Consider the following 17,709-nt stretch of genomic DNA (forward strand, 5'->3'; position numbering starts at 1 on the left):
ACACACACCACACACACACACACACATACACACACCACACACACACACCACACACACACCACACACACACCACACACACACACACCACACACACACCACACACACACCACACACACACACATATACACACATACACACACATACAGACAACACACATACACACATCACACCCCACACACACATACACATACATACACATACCACACACACACACCACACAATTAAGTCATAATATTTGGTTAAAGTATAAGAAATAAGAATTATCTTATTGTTCAAAATATATAAAGTAAATGGAATATTTGACTATTGAGTGATGCCCATAAGAAACTGTTGTCTGAGGTAACAAGAACTAAAAAGATTTCAACACCTAAGAACTCTGTAGCCAATAGGCACAAATACTTAAAAGGCATTTTAAAAATTATGTGCATTGGTGTTTTGCTAGCGTCTATGTCTCTGTGAGGGTGTCCATCCCCTGGAACTCACAATTATGAGCTTCCAAACAGGTGTTAGGAATTGAACCCAGGTCATTCTCTGGAAGACCAATGCTCTTAATTGATGAGCCATTTCTCCAGCCCCTTTAAAGAGGCATTTTTAATTTACAAAGCCAACATCCATAAAAACAAGCAAATGCAACAGCTGAAAAGGTGTGCCCATGGGCTGGGGATTTAGCTCAGTGGTAGAGCGCTTACCTAGGAAGAGCAAGGCCCTGGGTTCGGTCCCCAGCTCCGAAAAAAAAAAAAAAAAAAAACAACCTTGCCTCAAAAACAAAACCAGCAAACGAAAAGGTGTGCCCAGGGGTCACACATTCCACACAAATTTACAGGGGTCCCCAGATACTATTACACAGACAAACTCATCCCAACAGCAATGCAGTCAGAAATCAGCAAGGAGAAGATGGAAAGACAACATCTTCCCAAAATAAACTCTCCAAAACAATCCATAGGTCCTTCTGGGATGTGTTTAGAAATGAACAACTATCAAAACCCTCACTCACCAAGGTGTCTGCCTGATGATGGATTCACATAGAGCTCAGTGGAGGCTCGAGAGCTGAAGTACGCTCATTCAAAGACAAGAAGACAGGTGACACGACCAGCCCGGGGCTGAGTCAAATCTATGCTTCCGATTTCTTTGGATGTCTTTCCAAAAGAAATTATAACATACATCTCAGTTACCGTAGAGCCTGCCCACAACAGTAACACGTTTCTGAGCTTTCACTCATTGTGTGGTAACCCTGTTGCCTAAGTCAGTAAGATGTAGTTCTTAAATGTCGGCACTTCTCTAACTTTGCTGTTTTAAAATTTAACACTTTAGTCTGAAAACAGCACTGACAAGAATCTCTACTTTTGACTTAGAATGAGAAGTCACATGACGTATTCAAACGCTCATTGCTTTTTCCTCTTCTAGTTAATCTATTTCCACCCCTCTGACTTCTGAAAGATACCATTAGAAACTGACTCATCAGAACGTCAGGCATGACGTTGTATATTTATTATCTTCGTTATTCCTGAAATAAAAAACGAGAAGCCTGTAGCATCTAGAAAGAACCTTTTCATTCCTAAGGGTGTAATCATTTCTGTGGGAATTTCTTCATGTTACTCAGTAGTTGTGTCACAGCGGAAAACATAACTGGGTACCAACGAAACCTATGCTCCATCGCAGGCCTGAGTAAGCACTGCCAATTCCAGCATGATTATAGCACTAGATTTCTGAGTGTAGACTGCATCTGTAGGGCTCCTGGGAGACCGTGTATGTGAATGATCATTGCAGTTGAAGAAAGGCTATGGGGCTGCCTGAGAGTCACTTCTGTGTGTGTGGCTAAACTAGAAGAGAGACCATGAGGAGGGCAGGGGCCATCCTGAGCAGAGACAGCAGGTGACAGCAAGAACTGGGACAGGGAGAAAAGGGGAGGGAGGAACAGCAGGGTCAGGGCGGGGGCTGGAGGGGGAGGTAGGAGGAGGAAGGAGGCCAGAAAATCTGCATAAAGTGTCATAATAAACCCATCACTTAAAGCCCCTCAAAAGAAAAAGAAGATAGGCAAACCACATTTTATTTTATTTTTTTTTATAGCAGTGTCAGGGTAACAAAGAGTGAAAACATGCATAATACTCCTTTTTAATAAAATACGAAAGTCAGGAGGTTAAATATAAAATTGAATAAAGCCCCAAATTTTAGCTATCAGTATAAAATAATTTATTCATATTTTCATTTTTATTCATATTTCAATTTTATTCATATTCATATTCATATTCAAGTTATTTCATATCATTTGAAAATAATTTTGAATTTTGTGTAATTGAAGGAAAAACAGGCTGCAGTGGGAAAAGAATTATAACTAGTCTTGGGGGAGGATAGTTTTTTCCACCCCCACATTCTAAAGGAAAATTACATATTTTCCCTTGGACATATACATATCTTTACATATAACAGAAAAGAGAAAGCTTAACTGATAGTTTTTAAAGAAAAGACAAAAAAATGTACACAGGTCTTTAATCAAGGTCATGGACAGAGCCTAAGTAATTGTTCAGCTCACACCTTCCCATGGGAGATCCTTTCCTTCTGTCGCATTGCTGCTTGCCAGACGTAACAGCAGCCACTGTAAGGCACACAGCACATACATTCAAAAGCTGTGTTGGGCTGCAGACATGGCTCGGCAGTTAAGAATGAAGAGTGCTGTTCCAGGGGACCTGAGTTAAAGTCCCAGCACCCACATCGGACGACTCAAAGCCACAGCCATAGGTATGTCCAGCTCTGGAGGGTCCTCAGGCGTCTGCACCTGTGTACCTACCCGAGCCTACCCCACCCACTCACACAGGAAAAATAACAGCGGTTAACGGAAAGTAAAATCATACTGGTCGTCAGCAGCACGGGGTGACGATGCCCGCCCAAAATCCCAGCGCTCTGGACACTGAAACAGAGAGATTGGAGTTTGAGGCCAACCTGGACTGTATGGTGGGTTCTTGTCTCAATCAACAATAAAGTCACCACTTCAAAGTCAATGGAGCGATTTGGCCGCATGCGTGCTCAGCACACTGCACCAGAACGAGAACACCTTTCACACAAACACGACGAGTGAATTATACAAACGCTCTCTGCTTGCCCACCAACCGGAAGGCAATTACCTTTTGAGTGTTTCGTAGCAATTCTAAGAAATTACCATTCCATCAACACAAGGACGTTTCGTTATAAATATACTATAGAACATTTGTTAAATTTGAAAACTAAGGTTCATCATTAAAAGCGCGCGCGCGCGCGCGCGTGTGTGTGTGTGTGTGTGTGTGTGTGTGTGTGTGTGTGTGTGTGTTATGAGCTAGGTGACCAGAGATGAAATTATTTTCTTAATAAAACTATAGTGTGGCTCTATTGTACATTTAAGTCTTTTGCTAAAGCATCGTGCCCAATGAGATTTGGGAGCTTAGTTCATATAAAAGCTTTGAAACTCTTAAGTAATAAACATTAAGGGAATTCTAATAAATTTGAACCCAAATAAGACACAGATCTTTCTACAATGTAAGAGAAACACTCTCTGATAATCGTGCAGACAGATCAAATTTTTATACTCACTTTATTACTGAAGGTTTAATTTAAAAAAAAATAGTGTAGTCTCTTCTTCAATGTAACTGGAGAAAATTTGATATTTGCTGTGCCTTTTTCCCAAAAATGAGTCTGGCAATTTTTGGAGAAGTTGTAAGATTTAGGAAAATCCTAGTAGTAATGATCCTGTTAGAAATGTGAAATCAAAGATTAATATAACCACGTTGGTAGAGGGCATTAATATAACACACTTGTAGAGGGCTAAATGGTCACTTAGGTCTGGTTTATGTGCTATGAAGCATAAGATTAAAATGTCAAGATTATGATATCTAAATATGAAATATTATATACTCACTCATTTTAATCAGACATGAATTAACCAAGATTAGATTAAATATCTTAGCAGGTCTTAGTTAGGCTCTCATTGCCGTGAAGAGACACCATGACCAAGGCAACTCTTATAAAGGAGAAGAACATTTATTTGTGGCTGGATTACAGGTTCAGACGTTTAGTCCATTATCATCATGGCAGGAAGCATGGCAGCATCCAGGCAGGCATGGTGCTAGAGGAGCCAAGAGTTCTAACCTTGATGCAAAGGCAGCCAGGAGAAGACTGTCTTCCAGGCAGCTAGGAGGAGTGTCTCAAAAACCACTCTCATAGTGACACACTTCATCCAACAAGGCCACACCTAACAGCACCACTCCTTGGATCAAACATATTCAAAACACCACATTCCACTCCCTGGCCTCCATAGGCTTGTTCAAACACATGCGTCTACAGGGGCCATACCATAACACCTAAACATAGCATGCAAAATACATTTAGTACACATTTAAAGGTCCCCATAGTCTATAGCAGTCTCAACTCTGTTAACAGTCCAAAGTTCAAAGTCTCTTCTGAGAGTCATCCAATCACTTAACTGTAATCCCCTATAAAATCAGAATAAAAAAGCACATCATGTACATCCAACATCACAGGATATACATTACCATTTCAAAATGTAATGGTGAGGAAATACTGGACCAAAGCAAGACCAAAAACTAGCTGGGCAAACTCAAAACTCTGCATCTCCATGTCTGATGTCAAAGCTCTCTCCAGATCTCCAACTCCCTTCATCTTTGTTGACAGCAACGAACTTCTTTCTCCTGGGCTGGGTCCACTTCCTGTTAGCAGCTCTCCTCGGCATGTATCCCACTACTATGGTGTCTCTCACCTCTTGGGTCTCCAAGGCAACTTCAATGTTACAGCTTCGTGTTTCAATGTCTGGGATCCACACATGATCTCCTGGTCTCTAAGGGGTTTGGGTCACTTCTCCAGCTCTTCCCTCTGTAGTGCTCTAAGCTCAGGTTGCCCACTCCACTGTTGCTGCTGTTCTTAGTGGTCATCCCATGATATCCTGGCATCTCCAATGTACTGAGGGTCTTCTGCTGCAACTACGCTTCACCAATGACCGCTCATAGGTGAGCTGTCTTCATGGTGGGAAGCCTCAACTTTTTTTAATGACCCCTTCAGTCCTGGCTGTCAACTGCAACTGAGGCTGCACCTTCACCAGTGCCCTTTCATCATGACCTCTCACAGGGCTGATCCTCAGCTGCTCTTCCTGACTCCATGCCTTCAAAACCAGTACCACCTGGGTGATTTTTCACATCACCAATCCAGCTGCAGCACAAGGTAAAACCTTGGCTATCTCTGGAACACTGCTTCTTTGTGCTCTCAACAAAACACTTTCCAGAAGATTTTACCTCAGTGATGCTGGTCTCTTAGTCACCGTTAATTTCTTAGGTCCAGTTAATCAGCATCAACTGTTCCAGGAGTTCTTTCTATTTTCGATTCTAAAGTCAGAACCACATTGCTGAAGCTTCAGAGTTCTGTTGCTTTCTGGGGATGAAATATGGCCCTCTATTCAATTACCTCTTCGCCAACTTTTTGTTTTCGATAACTTCATTCACTGCTTAAGCTTGGCTGTCCTGGACCTTGCTCTGTAGACTGACTTTGAACTCAGAGATCTGTTTGCCTCTGTCCCTGGAATTAAAGGCCTGTATCACCTTGCCTGGGCCTAACCTTTTCATGGCCAACATTTCTCAAAATTAAGATTAAAAGCCTGTATCTTCAAGATACCAAGATCTGCATCATAAATGTGCCCTCAATTCCTGGACTGTAGTTCATTCCAGGCTTTTATCCAAACAAATAACAACCAGGACTGTAGTTCATTCCAGGCTTTTGTCCAAACAAATAACAACCAGGTAATAACAATGCCTAACGCTGTATAACTCTCCCTCCTACAACTGCAAATGCACGTTTATCTGAGAGGGATCTCGCCCTGAGGTCACCACTCCCTTACTTCCTTTCACTAGCATTGAACACAGTGCAGGGGGCCAGCCCCAGCTGCTCTTCCTTGTTCTTGGCACTTCTTGAGGCAGCCGAGGGGGAAGGACGAATAGGTTGGGGGTTAGACTTGGTCTTTCAAGATAGCTAGGGTTGCTGTATAATAATAAAATGTTAACCTATCTAAGTCACTTTGCTACTGTGGCTGACCTGCCGGAGTCCCTTTGAGGCCAGAAACTGGAGCCTCTACCCTAGCACTTGATCATAAAACAGCAAGAGATTAAGTAAAGGATTAATTGCTAGAGCCTTTTCCCTTTTGTCCAAATGCTCCTTGCTTGTCAGGCTAGGGGGATGTTTGGAGCAATACACTTCTATTGAACCAGGAAAAGAGAATCACACTCATAGAAGGAAAAACTTTTACACAAATAAATGTGGATTAAACTCACATAAATTCATATTATTACTTATGCATATACATTCTTAAATCTCCATTCAAACCATCGGGCCCAGTTTTCAAGTTATTTCATAATTACATACTTAAACACACACACACACACACACACACACACACACACACGCACACATGCACACACACACACACACACACACACACACACACACACACATCCATACTTACATATGCATTTGGAGCAAAAGACCAGTGCAGAAAGAACTCACTCATTCTGGATGAAAAATGAGCTCCAATCTTTATTGCATAGAGAAAGAAAATGCTTCTATCTTTATTGATAAGTGAATTAAAACCAAGTCTGTAAGAAGAAAGCTTTGCGGGGTTGGGGATTTAGCTCAGTGGTACAGTGCTTGCCTAGGAAGCGCAAGGCCCTGGGTTCGGTCCCCAGCTCTGAAAAAAAGAACCAAAAAAACAAAACAAAACAAAACAAAACAAAACAAAACGGCCAGACAGATGTGTGCACTTCCACTTCAGTTGACAAAACAATCCACATAATCATTTCCTTTGTTGTGTGATGATGCCAGTGGTTTTTCAGTGATAGAAGAAGCCTTCTGGATGATTTAAATTCCTGGTGTTATAGGAGTAAGCTAAGCTAAGAGGAGTGTGTGACCTCCCAGGGTCCTATAGCCACTCTGCAGTGACCTGGACAGAAGCCGAGCTGTTTCTTCTTCATCTTGTCACTGTGGTTTAGGAAAACGTCCCCTATGGGCATGTGTACAGAGCTTAGGTCACTGGGATCTGCCACTGCTAGAGTGGTGAAGCCTTTAAAAAATGGAACCCAAGTTGAGGAACCTGGGTTCCTGGGGGGCTGTGCCCTCGTAACGCTGCCCCTTTGTGTGCTCAGTTTCTTTTGGCCCTGTGTTTGCTTCATGATGAATGCACTACCACAAACCCCAGGCAAGAGGGCCGAGCGAGCCCAGGCTGAGCCTCCTGGAACTGGAAGCTGAAACGCACCTGTCCTGCGTGTTAAGTTGGATGTGTCAGGCCATTCTACCACAGTGACAAGAGCACTGTTTCCATAGTTGATACAAAATTTTTTCTTTTTTTTTTTTTTTTCCCGGGGCTGAGGACTGAACCCAGGGCCTTGCGCTTGCTAGGCAAGCGCTCTACCACTGAGCTAAATCCCCAACCCCATGATATAAAATTTAAGATGACTAAACACTAAATGATGCTTTTTCTTTTGACCTAACCAATAACGACTTAATAAAAATTCCAAATACATTTACAGGGACTTTCCTGTTCTGAAATGGTCTTCCTAATAATTTTGATTTTTTAGACTAGAATAGTGACAGCTCCCCAAAACACTTTCTAAGTCTTATTTGGATCACACAGGTAAAAAGAATCGATTTATGAAGACTAAATTCTTTTTACTGTGGTAGATGACAAGTTCTTAGATGGTTGGTACATCCATACACTCCATAACATGGAAGGGACACTGAGGACAGGATCACAGTGTACCTCATGTTTCCTCTTCTTTTCTAAGGTCTCTAAGTTCACTGAGTCTATGCTGCCCAAGTCCATTTCAGAATCTTACCTTGAGGTGCTGTTCTCGTCCTGGAAATGATGAGTGAGTGCCCACATGCTGGAACAGAGATGGTTTGTACTGAACTCGAACTTCCCTCTTTAGCTGCAAACAGCTCCTCTGGGGAAAGGAAAGTGGGATCTTCACAGGGTCCCCAGTACCTACCACACTTACTGTTCATAGAATCTTTTTACATTTGTTTTGTTCTAGGGTTCTGTACCAATATTTAAAATTAGCATAAAACATTCAATTCTGGGGGCTTTCTACTTAAGAATTGTCCAGCAGACCCTTACAGTCTGAACTAGTTCCCTGAGCAGGCTTGGGCGCTGGTTCCACACCTATTCCCACAATACCCAGAGGAAGCCCAACTCCCAGGTGCTCTAACATGCATGCCCAGGATCAGAGGTGCTCTGTAACTCCAAGGATCACAGGATCACAGAATCGTAGAATCTCAGAGACAACTGGACTCTGAGGAGTTCTGACACAATGAGGATCACAGGAGGGACAGGCTCTAGTCAGAGACAGCAAGGTCAGGTAACACCAGAGACAACCAGACAGCAAGAAGCAAGCACAAGAACATAAGCAACAGAAACCAAAGTTACAAGGCATCATCAGGACCCAGTTCTCCCACTACAGCAAGACCTGGATATCCCATCACACCAGAAAAGCAAGATTTGGATTTAAATTCACATCATGATGATGTTAGAGGACTTTAGGAAGGACATAAGTAACTCCCTTAAAGAAACATGGGAGAACACAGGTAAACAGGCAGAAGCCCTTAAAGAGGAAACACAAAAATCCCTTAAAGAATTAAAGGGAAATACTACCAATAAGGTGGAATAATTGAACAAAACCATCCAGGATCTAAAAATGGAAGTAGAAGCAATAAAGAAATCACAAAGGGAGAAAACCCTGGAGATAGAAAACCTAGGAAGGAGATCAGGAGTCATAACATCACCAACAGAATACCAGAGACAGAAGAGAGATATCAGGGGCAGAAGATACCATAGAAAACATTGACACAACTGTTAAAGATAATGTAAAATGCAAAAAGCCCCTAACCTAAAACATCCAGGAAATCCAGGACACAATGAGATCAAACCTAAGGATAACAGGCATAGAAGATTACCAACTTAAGGGGCCAGTAAATATCTTCAACAAAATTATAGAAGAAAACTTCTCTATTCCTAAAGAAAGAGATGCCCATAAACATATAAGAAGCCTACAGAACTCCAAATAGACTGGACCAGGAAAGAAATTCCTCCTGTCATAATAATCAAAACACCAAATGCACAAAACAAAGAAAGAATATTAAAAACAGTACTGGAAAAAGGTCAAGTAACATATCAAGGCAGACCTATAAGAATCACACCAAACTTCTCAACAGAGACTATGAAAGCTAGAAGATCCTGGGCAGAAAACAAATGCAAGCCCAGGCGACTACACCCAGGAAATTCTCAATTAACATAGATGGAGAAACCAAGATATTCCATGACAAAACCAAATTTACACAATATCTTTCCATAAATCCAGCCCTACAAAGGATAATAGATGGAAAACTCCAACACAAGGAGGGAAACTACACCCTAGAAAAAGCAAGATAGTAATATTTCAGCAAGCCCCAAAGAAGATAGCCACACAAACATAATTCCACCTGTAACAGCAAAAACTACAGAAAGCAACAATCACTTTTCTTTAATATCTCTCTCTTTTTTTTTTTTTTTTTGGTTCTTTTTTTCGGAGCTGGGGACCGAACCCAGGGCCTTGCGCTTCCTAGGTAAGCGCTCTACCACTGAGCTAAATCCCCAGCCCCTTCTTTAATATCTCTTAACACCAGTGGACTCAATTACAGAATAAAAAGACATAGCCTAACAGACTGGATATGTAAACAGGACCCAGCATTTTGCTGCACACAGGAAATGCACCTCAGTGACAAAGACAGAGACTACCACAGAGTAAAAGGCTGGAAAAATTTTTTTCCAAGCAAATGGTTCCAAGAAACAATCTGGAGTAGCAATTATAATATCCAATAAAATCGCCTTTCAACCAAAAGTCAAAAAAGGCAAAGAAGGACACTTTATACTAGTCAAAGGAAAAATCTACCAAGATGAACTTTCAATTTTGAACATCCATACTCCAAATGCAAGGGCATCCACATTCATAAAATAAACTTTATTAAAGCTCAAAGCACACATTGCACCTCATAGAATAATAGTAGGAGACTTCAACACCCCACTCTCAGCAATGGACAGATCACGGAAACAGAAACTAAACAGAGACACAGTGAAACTAACAGAAGTTATGAACCAAATGGATTGAACGGATATCTATAGAACATTTCATCTTAAAACAAAAGAATATAACTTCTCAGGACGTCACTGTACATTCTCCAAAATTGACCATATACTTGGTCACGAAACAGGCCTCAACAAATACAAGAAGATTGAAATAATCCCTTGTATCCTATCAGATCACCATGGACTAAGGCTGGACTTCAATAACAACAAAACAACACAAAGCCTACATACACGTGGAAGCGGAACAATGCTCTACTCAATGACAACTTGGTCAAGGAAGAAATAAAGAAATTAAAGACATTTTAGAATTTAATGAAAATGAAGGCACAACATACTAAAACTTATGGGATGCAATGAAAGCAGTGCTAAGAGGAAAACTCATAGCTCTGGGTGCTATGGAACTGGAGAGAGCATACACTAGCAGCTTGACAGCACACCTGAAAGCTCTAGAACAAAAAGAAGCAAATACACCCAAGAGGAATAGACTGCAGGAAATAATTAAACTCAGAGTTGAACCAAGTAGAAGCAAAAAGAACTGTACAAAGAATCAACAACACGAGGAGCTGGTTCTTTGAGAAAATTGACAAGATAGATAAACCCTCAGCCAGACTAACCAGAGGGCACAGAGACAGTATCCAAATTAACAAAATCAGAAATGAGAAGGGAGACATAACAACAGAAACTGAGGAAATTAAAAAAAAAATCAGATCCTGCTACAAAAGCCTATACTCACCAAAACTGGAAAATCTGGAGGAAATCGACAATTTTCTAGACAGATACTGGGTGTCAAAGTTAAATCAGGATCAGATAAACCATCTAAACAGTCCCATAACGCCTAAAGAAATATCCATAAAAGTCTCCCAATCAAAAAGAGCTCAGGACCAGATGGGTTTAGTGCAGAATTCTATCAGACCTTCAAAGAAAATCTAATACCAATACTCTTCAAACTATTCCACAAAATAGAAACAGAGGGAACACTAACCAGTTCTTTCTATGAAGCCACAATTATACTTACTCCTAAACCACATAAAGACCCAACAAAGAAAGAGAGCTTCAGACCAATTTCACTTATGAATATTGATGCAAAAATACTCAATAAAATTCTCTAAAACTGAATCCAAGAACACATCAAAATGATCATCCATCATGATCAAATAGACTTCATCCCAGGGATGCAGGGATTGTTCAATATACAGAAGTCCATCAACGTAATCCACTATATAAACAAACGCAAAGAAAAAAAACCCACATGATCATCTCATTAGATGCTGAGAAAGCATTTGACAAAATTCAACACCCAAAAGTCTTGGAAAGATCAGGAATTCAAGCCCCATACCTAAACACAGTAAATGCAATATACAGCAAACCAGTAGCCAACGTCAAACTAAATGGAGAGAAACTTGAAGCAATCTCACTAAAATCAGGGACTAGACAAGGCTGCCCACTCTCTCCCTACCTGTTCAACATTGTACTTAAAGTCCTAGACAGAGCAATCAGACAACAAAAGGAGATCAAAGGGATACAAATTGGAAAGGAAGAAGTCAAAATATCACTATTTGCAGATGATATGATAGTATACTTAAGTGACACCAAAAATTCCACCAGAGAACTCCCACAGCTGATAAACAACTTCAGCAAAGTGGTTGGGTATAAAATTAACTCAAACAAATCAGTAACCTTCCTCTACTCAAAGGATAAAGAGGCTAAGAAAGAAATTAGGGAAATGACATCCTTCACAATAATCACAAATAATGTAAAATACCTTGGGTTGACTCTATTCAAGCAAGTGAAAGATTTGTATGACCATAACTTCAAGTCTCTGCAGAAAGAAATCGAAAACTACCTCAGAAGATGGAAAGACCTCCCATGCTCATGGATTGGCAGGATTAATATAGCAAAAATGGCCATCTTGCTTAAAGCAATCTACAGATTCAATACAATACCCATCAAAATTTCAACTCAATTTTTCACAGACTTAGAAAGAGCAAATTGCAAATTCATTTGGAATAACAAAAAAACCAGGGCACCAAAAACTATTCTCAACAATAAAAGAACTTCTAGGGGCAATCACCATCCCAGACCTCAAACTGTATTACAGAGCAATAGTGATAAAACTGTATGGTATTGGTACAGAGACAGGCAGGTAGATCAATGGAATAGAATTGAAGTCCCAGAAATGAACCCACACAACCATGGTCATTTGATCTTTGACAAAGGAGCTAAAACCATCCAGTGGGGGGGGGCAAAAAAAATCATCATTTTCGACAAATGATGTTTGTTCAACTGGAGGTCAGCATGTAGAAGAATAAAAATTGATCCATTCTTATCTCCTTGTACAAATCTCAAGTCCCAGTGGATCAAGGACCTCCACATGCAACCAGATACACTCAAACTAAAGTGAAAGTGGGGAAGTGCCTCAAATACATGGGCACAGGGGAAAATTTCCTGAACAGAACACCAATGCCTTATGCTGTTCTAAGATCAAGAATCAACAAATGGGACCTCATAAAATTGCAAAGCTTCTGTAAGGCAAATGACACTGTCAGATTGGGAACAGATCTTTACTAAACCTACACTCGATAGAGGGCTAATATCCAATATATACAGAGAACTCAAGAAGTTAGACTCCAGAGAATCAAATAACCCAATAAAAAAATGGGGTACAGCGCTAAACAAAGAATTCACAGCTGAGAAATATCAAATGGCTGAGAAGCACCTAAAGAAATGTTCAACATCCTTAGTCATCAGGGAAATGCAAATCACCTGAGATTCCACCTCACACCTGTCAGAATGGCTAAGCTCAAAAACTCAGGTGAAAGCAGATGCTGGTGAGGATGTGGAGAAAGAGGAACACTCCTCCATCGTTGGTGGGATTGCAAGCTGGTACAACCACTGTGGAAATCAGTTAGCTATTCCTCAGAAAATTAGACATAGTACTACCTGAGGACCCAGCTATACCACTCCTGAGCATACACCCAAAAGACGCTCCAACACATAACAAAGACACATGCTCCACTATGTTCATAGCAGCCTTATTTATAATAGCCAGAAGCTGGAAAGAACCCAGATGCCCTTCAACAGAGGAATGGATACAGAAAATGTGGTACATCTACACAATGGAATATTACTCAGCTATCAAAAACAATGACTATGAAATCCATAGGCAAATGGATGGAACTGGAAAATATCCTGAGTGAGGTAACCCAATCACAGAAAAACACACATGCTATGCCCTCACTGATAAGTGGATATTAGCCCAAAAGCTTGGAATACCGAAGATACAATTTACAGACCTCAAGAAGAAGAAAGACATTAAGTGTGGATGCTGCAGCACTTCTTAGAAGGGGGAACAAAATACAGGAGGAAATATGGAGACAAAGTGTGGAGCAGAGACTGAAGGAAAGGCCATCCAGAGACTGCCTCAGCTGGGGATCCATCGCACATGCGCTCACCAAGCCCAGTTACTACTGTGGATGCCAAGAGTTTCATACTGACAGGAACCTGACAAATACGGAGGTGGATGCTCGCAGCCAACCATTGGACTCAGAACAGGGTCCCCAATGGAGGAGTTAGAGAAAGGACTGAAGGAGCTGAAGGGGTTTGCAACCCCATAGGAAGAACAACAATATCAACCAACCAGATCCCCCTACCCCCCACCCCCGGCGCTCCCAGGGACTAAACCACCAACCAAAGAGTACACATGAACAGACTCATGGTTCCAACTGCATATGTAGCCGAGGATTGCCTTGTCTGGCATCAGTGGGAGGAGAGGCCCTTGGTCCTGTGAAGGCTCCATGCCCCAGTGTAGGGGAATGCCAGGGTAGGGAGGCGGGAGGGAGTGGGTAGTTGGGGGAGCACCCTCATGGAGGCAGGGTGTGGGAGGATGGGAAGGGGATTCCTGAGGGGGAACCAGGAAAGGGGATAACATTTGAAATGTAAATAAAGAAAATGTGCAATTTTTTAAAAAAAGAATTGCCCAGTAGAAGAGACCGGAAGTGTATGGTTCCATGAACTCACGCTAAGCAAGGCTACATTCTACATGTTCCTCTCTTTTTTAGGATAGAGGCTTTTGTTTTGTTTTTTAGTTGTAGTTGTGGTTTGATTTTTTTTTTTTTTTGAGAAAAGATCTCACTCTGCCATAGCCAAGGCTGTGGAAGAACTTATCATATAGTCTATTCTGAATTTTGAGGTCAGCTTGATCTTCCTACCTTAGCTTGCTGAGTTCTGGGGTTGCAGGCCTGATACACAAAACTGGCTCTTTTCCTTTTTCATTTCAATAGCTTACATGATTTTGGGGGGGGTACTTCCTGTCTATAGGACTCTGTCAGAGCACATGGGGGGGTACTTCCTGTCTAAATGACTCTGTCAGAGCACATGGGGGGTGGTACTTCCTGTCTATAGGACTCTGTCAGAGCACATGGGGGGGTACTTCCTGTCTAAATGACTCTGTCAGAGCACATGGGGGGTGGTACTTCCTGTCTATAGGACTCTGTCAGAGCACATGTGGGGGTGGTACTTCCTGTCTAAATGACTCTGTCAGAGCACATGTGGGGGGGTACTTCCTGTCTATAGGACTCTCTATCAGAGCACATGGGGGGGTACTTCCTGTCTAAATGACTCTGTCAGAGCACATGGGGGGGTACTTCCTGTCTAAATGACTCTGTCAGAGCACATGTGGGGGTGGTACTTCCTGTCTAAATGACTCTGTCAGAGCACATGGGGGGGTACTTCCTGTCTAAATGACTCTGTCAGAGCACATGGGGGGGTACTTCCTGTCTAAATGACTCTGTCAGAGCACATGGGGGGTGGTACTTCCTGTCTAAATGACTCTGTCAGAGCACATGGGGGGTGGTACTTCCTGTCTATAGGACTCTGTCAGAGCACATGGGGGGGTGGTACTTCCTGTCTATAGGACTCTGTCAGAGCATGTCACCACAGCTTTGTCATCTGTATTTAACTGTGCATCAAACTGTGTTTTCCAAAATCTCCTCTTAAGTAGGAAAAGAATTTGATTAAAGCACAAAGTCTATACTATACAAATGAAAGCATTTTAGATAATATCCATGAAGACATGAAATGAATTATCCCCCTTGACTATTCATTAGTGACAGGCCTTGTGAGTCACTTGGGTTCTGGGGACCAAACCCAGGTCCTCTGCAAGAACAAGTGCTCTTAAGTGCGCTCCATCCTGAGCCTTCTCCCCAGTTTATTTAACTGTTGACATTTACAAATCCTTTCCACACTGTGACAGCCATTCCCTAGACACGTGGTTCACAGATCCTCCTCAGAACAGCTCAGATGCAGCTCGATGCAGCTCAACCGAACTCTGCTCTAACCCCGTCCGTTTAAAGTTCTTTCAGTCCTGAATCTTATCACATGACTTTTGCACCTCGATTGACATTAGCATGTGCCTTTTGTTTTGCTGGGAGTTTCTAGATCTTGTTGTGTTGGGTGGCAGGGTGAGTAAGGAACACAGAGGGTCACACATGGTCAGTGAGTGCTCCATTGCTGACTTATTGCCTTAGTCCCTCCTTAACTTTAAATGCACAGAGTATATTGTATCCAACTTTAATTTATTTTAATTAAATTTTAATTCACCATTTTGTTTTTAGTATTGTGTAGTTGACGATTTTTGTATCTATGTTCATTTGGGACTTACTGCTTTTATACTGGTTCACTACCATCAGTGTGTGTGTGTGTGTGTGTGTGTGTGTGTGTGTGTGTGTGTGTGCGCGCGTGCGCGCGTGTGTGTGTGCGTGCGTGCGTGCGTGTGTGTGTGTGTGTGTGTGTGTGTGTGTGTGTGTTTGACTATGTAGCTCAGCATGATCTCAACTTCATTCTGTAGCCCAGGCTGGCTCCAAGTCATGATCTTCCTGCCTTGACCCTCCAAGTGCTCTGTTTCTTTCTGTATGTTCTTTGGGTTTCATGTCCAGCTCCTGCTGGATGCAACTCCTCCTATCCAGTTCTCTAAAACCCTGGGGCTGATGTGTCATAGGTGAGGTCCTGGGTCTAGCACTCAACACATCACTCAAAAAGTCCCACCTGTTTTGGGAGCCATGAATTAACTGTACAGACATGGCCAAGTCCAAGAACCACACCACACATATAAACAATCACAAAAGTGGCACAGAAATAGCATCAAGAAACCCTAGTCACAAAGATAGAAATCCTTTAAGGGGGCTACTACATTCCTGAGGAGCATGAGCTTGGCAGACAAAGCAAAGGCAGTGAGTGCACGTGCAGAGCCTTACATTAAGGCCCTGGTGAAGCCTAAGGCAGCTGGTCCTAAAGGACCCCAACAAGACCCCAATCATCCTGCTTTCCCCGCTCACCCCATGCTAGGGAAGCAGATTTCAGGGTGCGTGGCCAAGGGTTTCAGGCTCTGCCAACCACAGCCCAAGGTCCAAACCAAGGCTGATGCTGCATCTCTGGCCCAGGCTCCCAGAGGGGTCCAGGTCCCTGGGAAGGCTCCATAGGACAGGTTTCTATCTGCCACTGTGATGACAGACGGACTGAAGTGGGGCACCTACATGCTATTCGCAGATAGCCAGTGCTCTGTGCTGCTTTTACAGATAAACCTGAGGCAAGATCTGTTTTTTTTTTTTTTTTTAAGTGGAAGAAGGTAGAACTCATCATACTGTATTCTTTATTCTCTAAATGTTTAGATAGAACTGACACATGAGAACACCCGGACTTGCACATTTCCTTCTCAGAGGACTTTCACTTATTTACTGAATACATGTCAGCTTATTCCGGTTGTCTGCTTCATCATGGGTGAGGCTCGTGAGGCTCGTGAGGCTCGGCACTGTGTGGGGCTTGGTGAGTGGCCGGGTCCTTTCTAAGTGGATGAGGTTACATGCATGTGATTGTAGAATTCATCATCCTGGTAAGGTCTGAGGCTCCTCACCTCATGTGTTTCTCATCCTCAGGCTGGTACCTGTGGTCTTCTTTTTTAATTATTTCATTGGTTAGTAACTTATCAAGATCAGGCCTCTTCTCAAGCTGAAGCCTGGCAGTCCCCAGTGGAACCGTCCAGGACACCTGACTCTCTGGAGCGGCCTCCCTGAACTGTTTCTGTGGCTCTGGGGTCTGCTATGGAAACTGTGCCAGCTACCCAACTTTCCTGGGTGGGTTACTCTATGTCTGGTCTGTCTTTTCCCATCTATGACTTTTAATCTGCATCCTACATTTCGGACAGAAAAATATATACGTAACATTTATTTTTTAAAAATCTGATAATCTGTCTCAGTGCATTTTGACAATTTATGATTAATGGAAATATTGAAATGTCTGGATTTATGTCTTATTGTTTTTCTGTTTACTTACCTCTTTTTTGTTGTCATTTTTTTAAAGATTTATTTTTACTATATGTAAGTACACTGTAGGTGTCTTACCTACACCAGAGGAGAGCATCGGATGCCATTACAGATGGCTGTGAGCCACCATGTGGTTGCTGGGATTTGAACTCAGGACCTCTGGAAGAGCAGTCAGTGCTCTTAACCACTGAGCCATCTCTCCAGCCCCTGTTGTTGTTGTTTTAGCAGCTGGGTTTTTGTTTTGTTTTG

At 42.1% G+C, this 17,709-nt stretch overlaps 1 protein-coding gene across 2 annotated transcripts in view; it reads right to left on the minus strand.

Moving 5' to 3' along the window:
* Positions 1-3,545: 3,545 nt before the first annotated feature.
* Mgat4d (MGAT4 family, member D) overlaps positions 3,546-17,709 on the minus strand; it is a 36,840-nt gene continuing 22,676 nt past the window's right edge. For both annotated transcript variants that reach the window (NM_001025666.1, XM_063277959.1), the window contains exons 10-11: positions 7,860-7,967; positions 3,546-3,717 (exon numbers count right to left, since the gene is read on the minus strand). In NM_001025666.1, coding sequence (NP_001020837.1) covers positions 3,703-3,717; positions 7,860-7,967 — 123 coding nt within the window. In that variant the 3' untranslated portion in view covers positions 3,546-3,702. The remainder of the gene's footprint in view (positions 3,718-7,859; positions 7,968-17,709) is intronic.

This window comes from Rattus norvegicus, chromosome 19 (assembly GCF_036323735.1).
Source record: "Rattus norvegicus strain BN/NHsdMcwi chromosome 19, GRCr8, whole genome shotgun sequence".
NCBI lineage: Eukaryota > Metazoa > Chordata > Mammalia > Rodentia > Muridae > Rattus > Rattus norvegicus.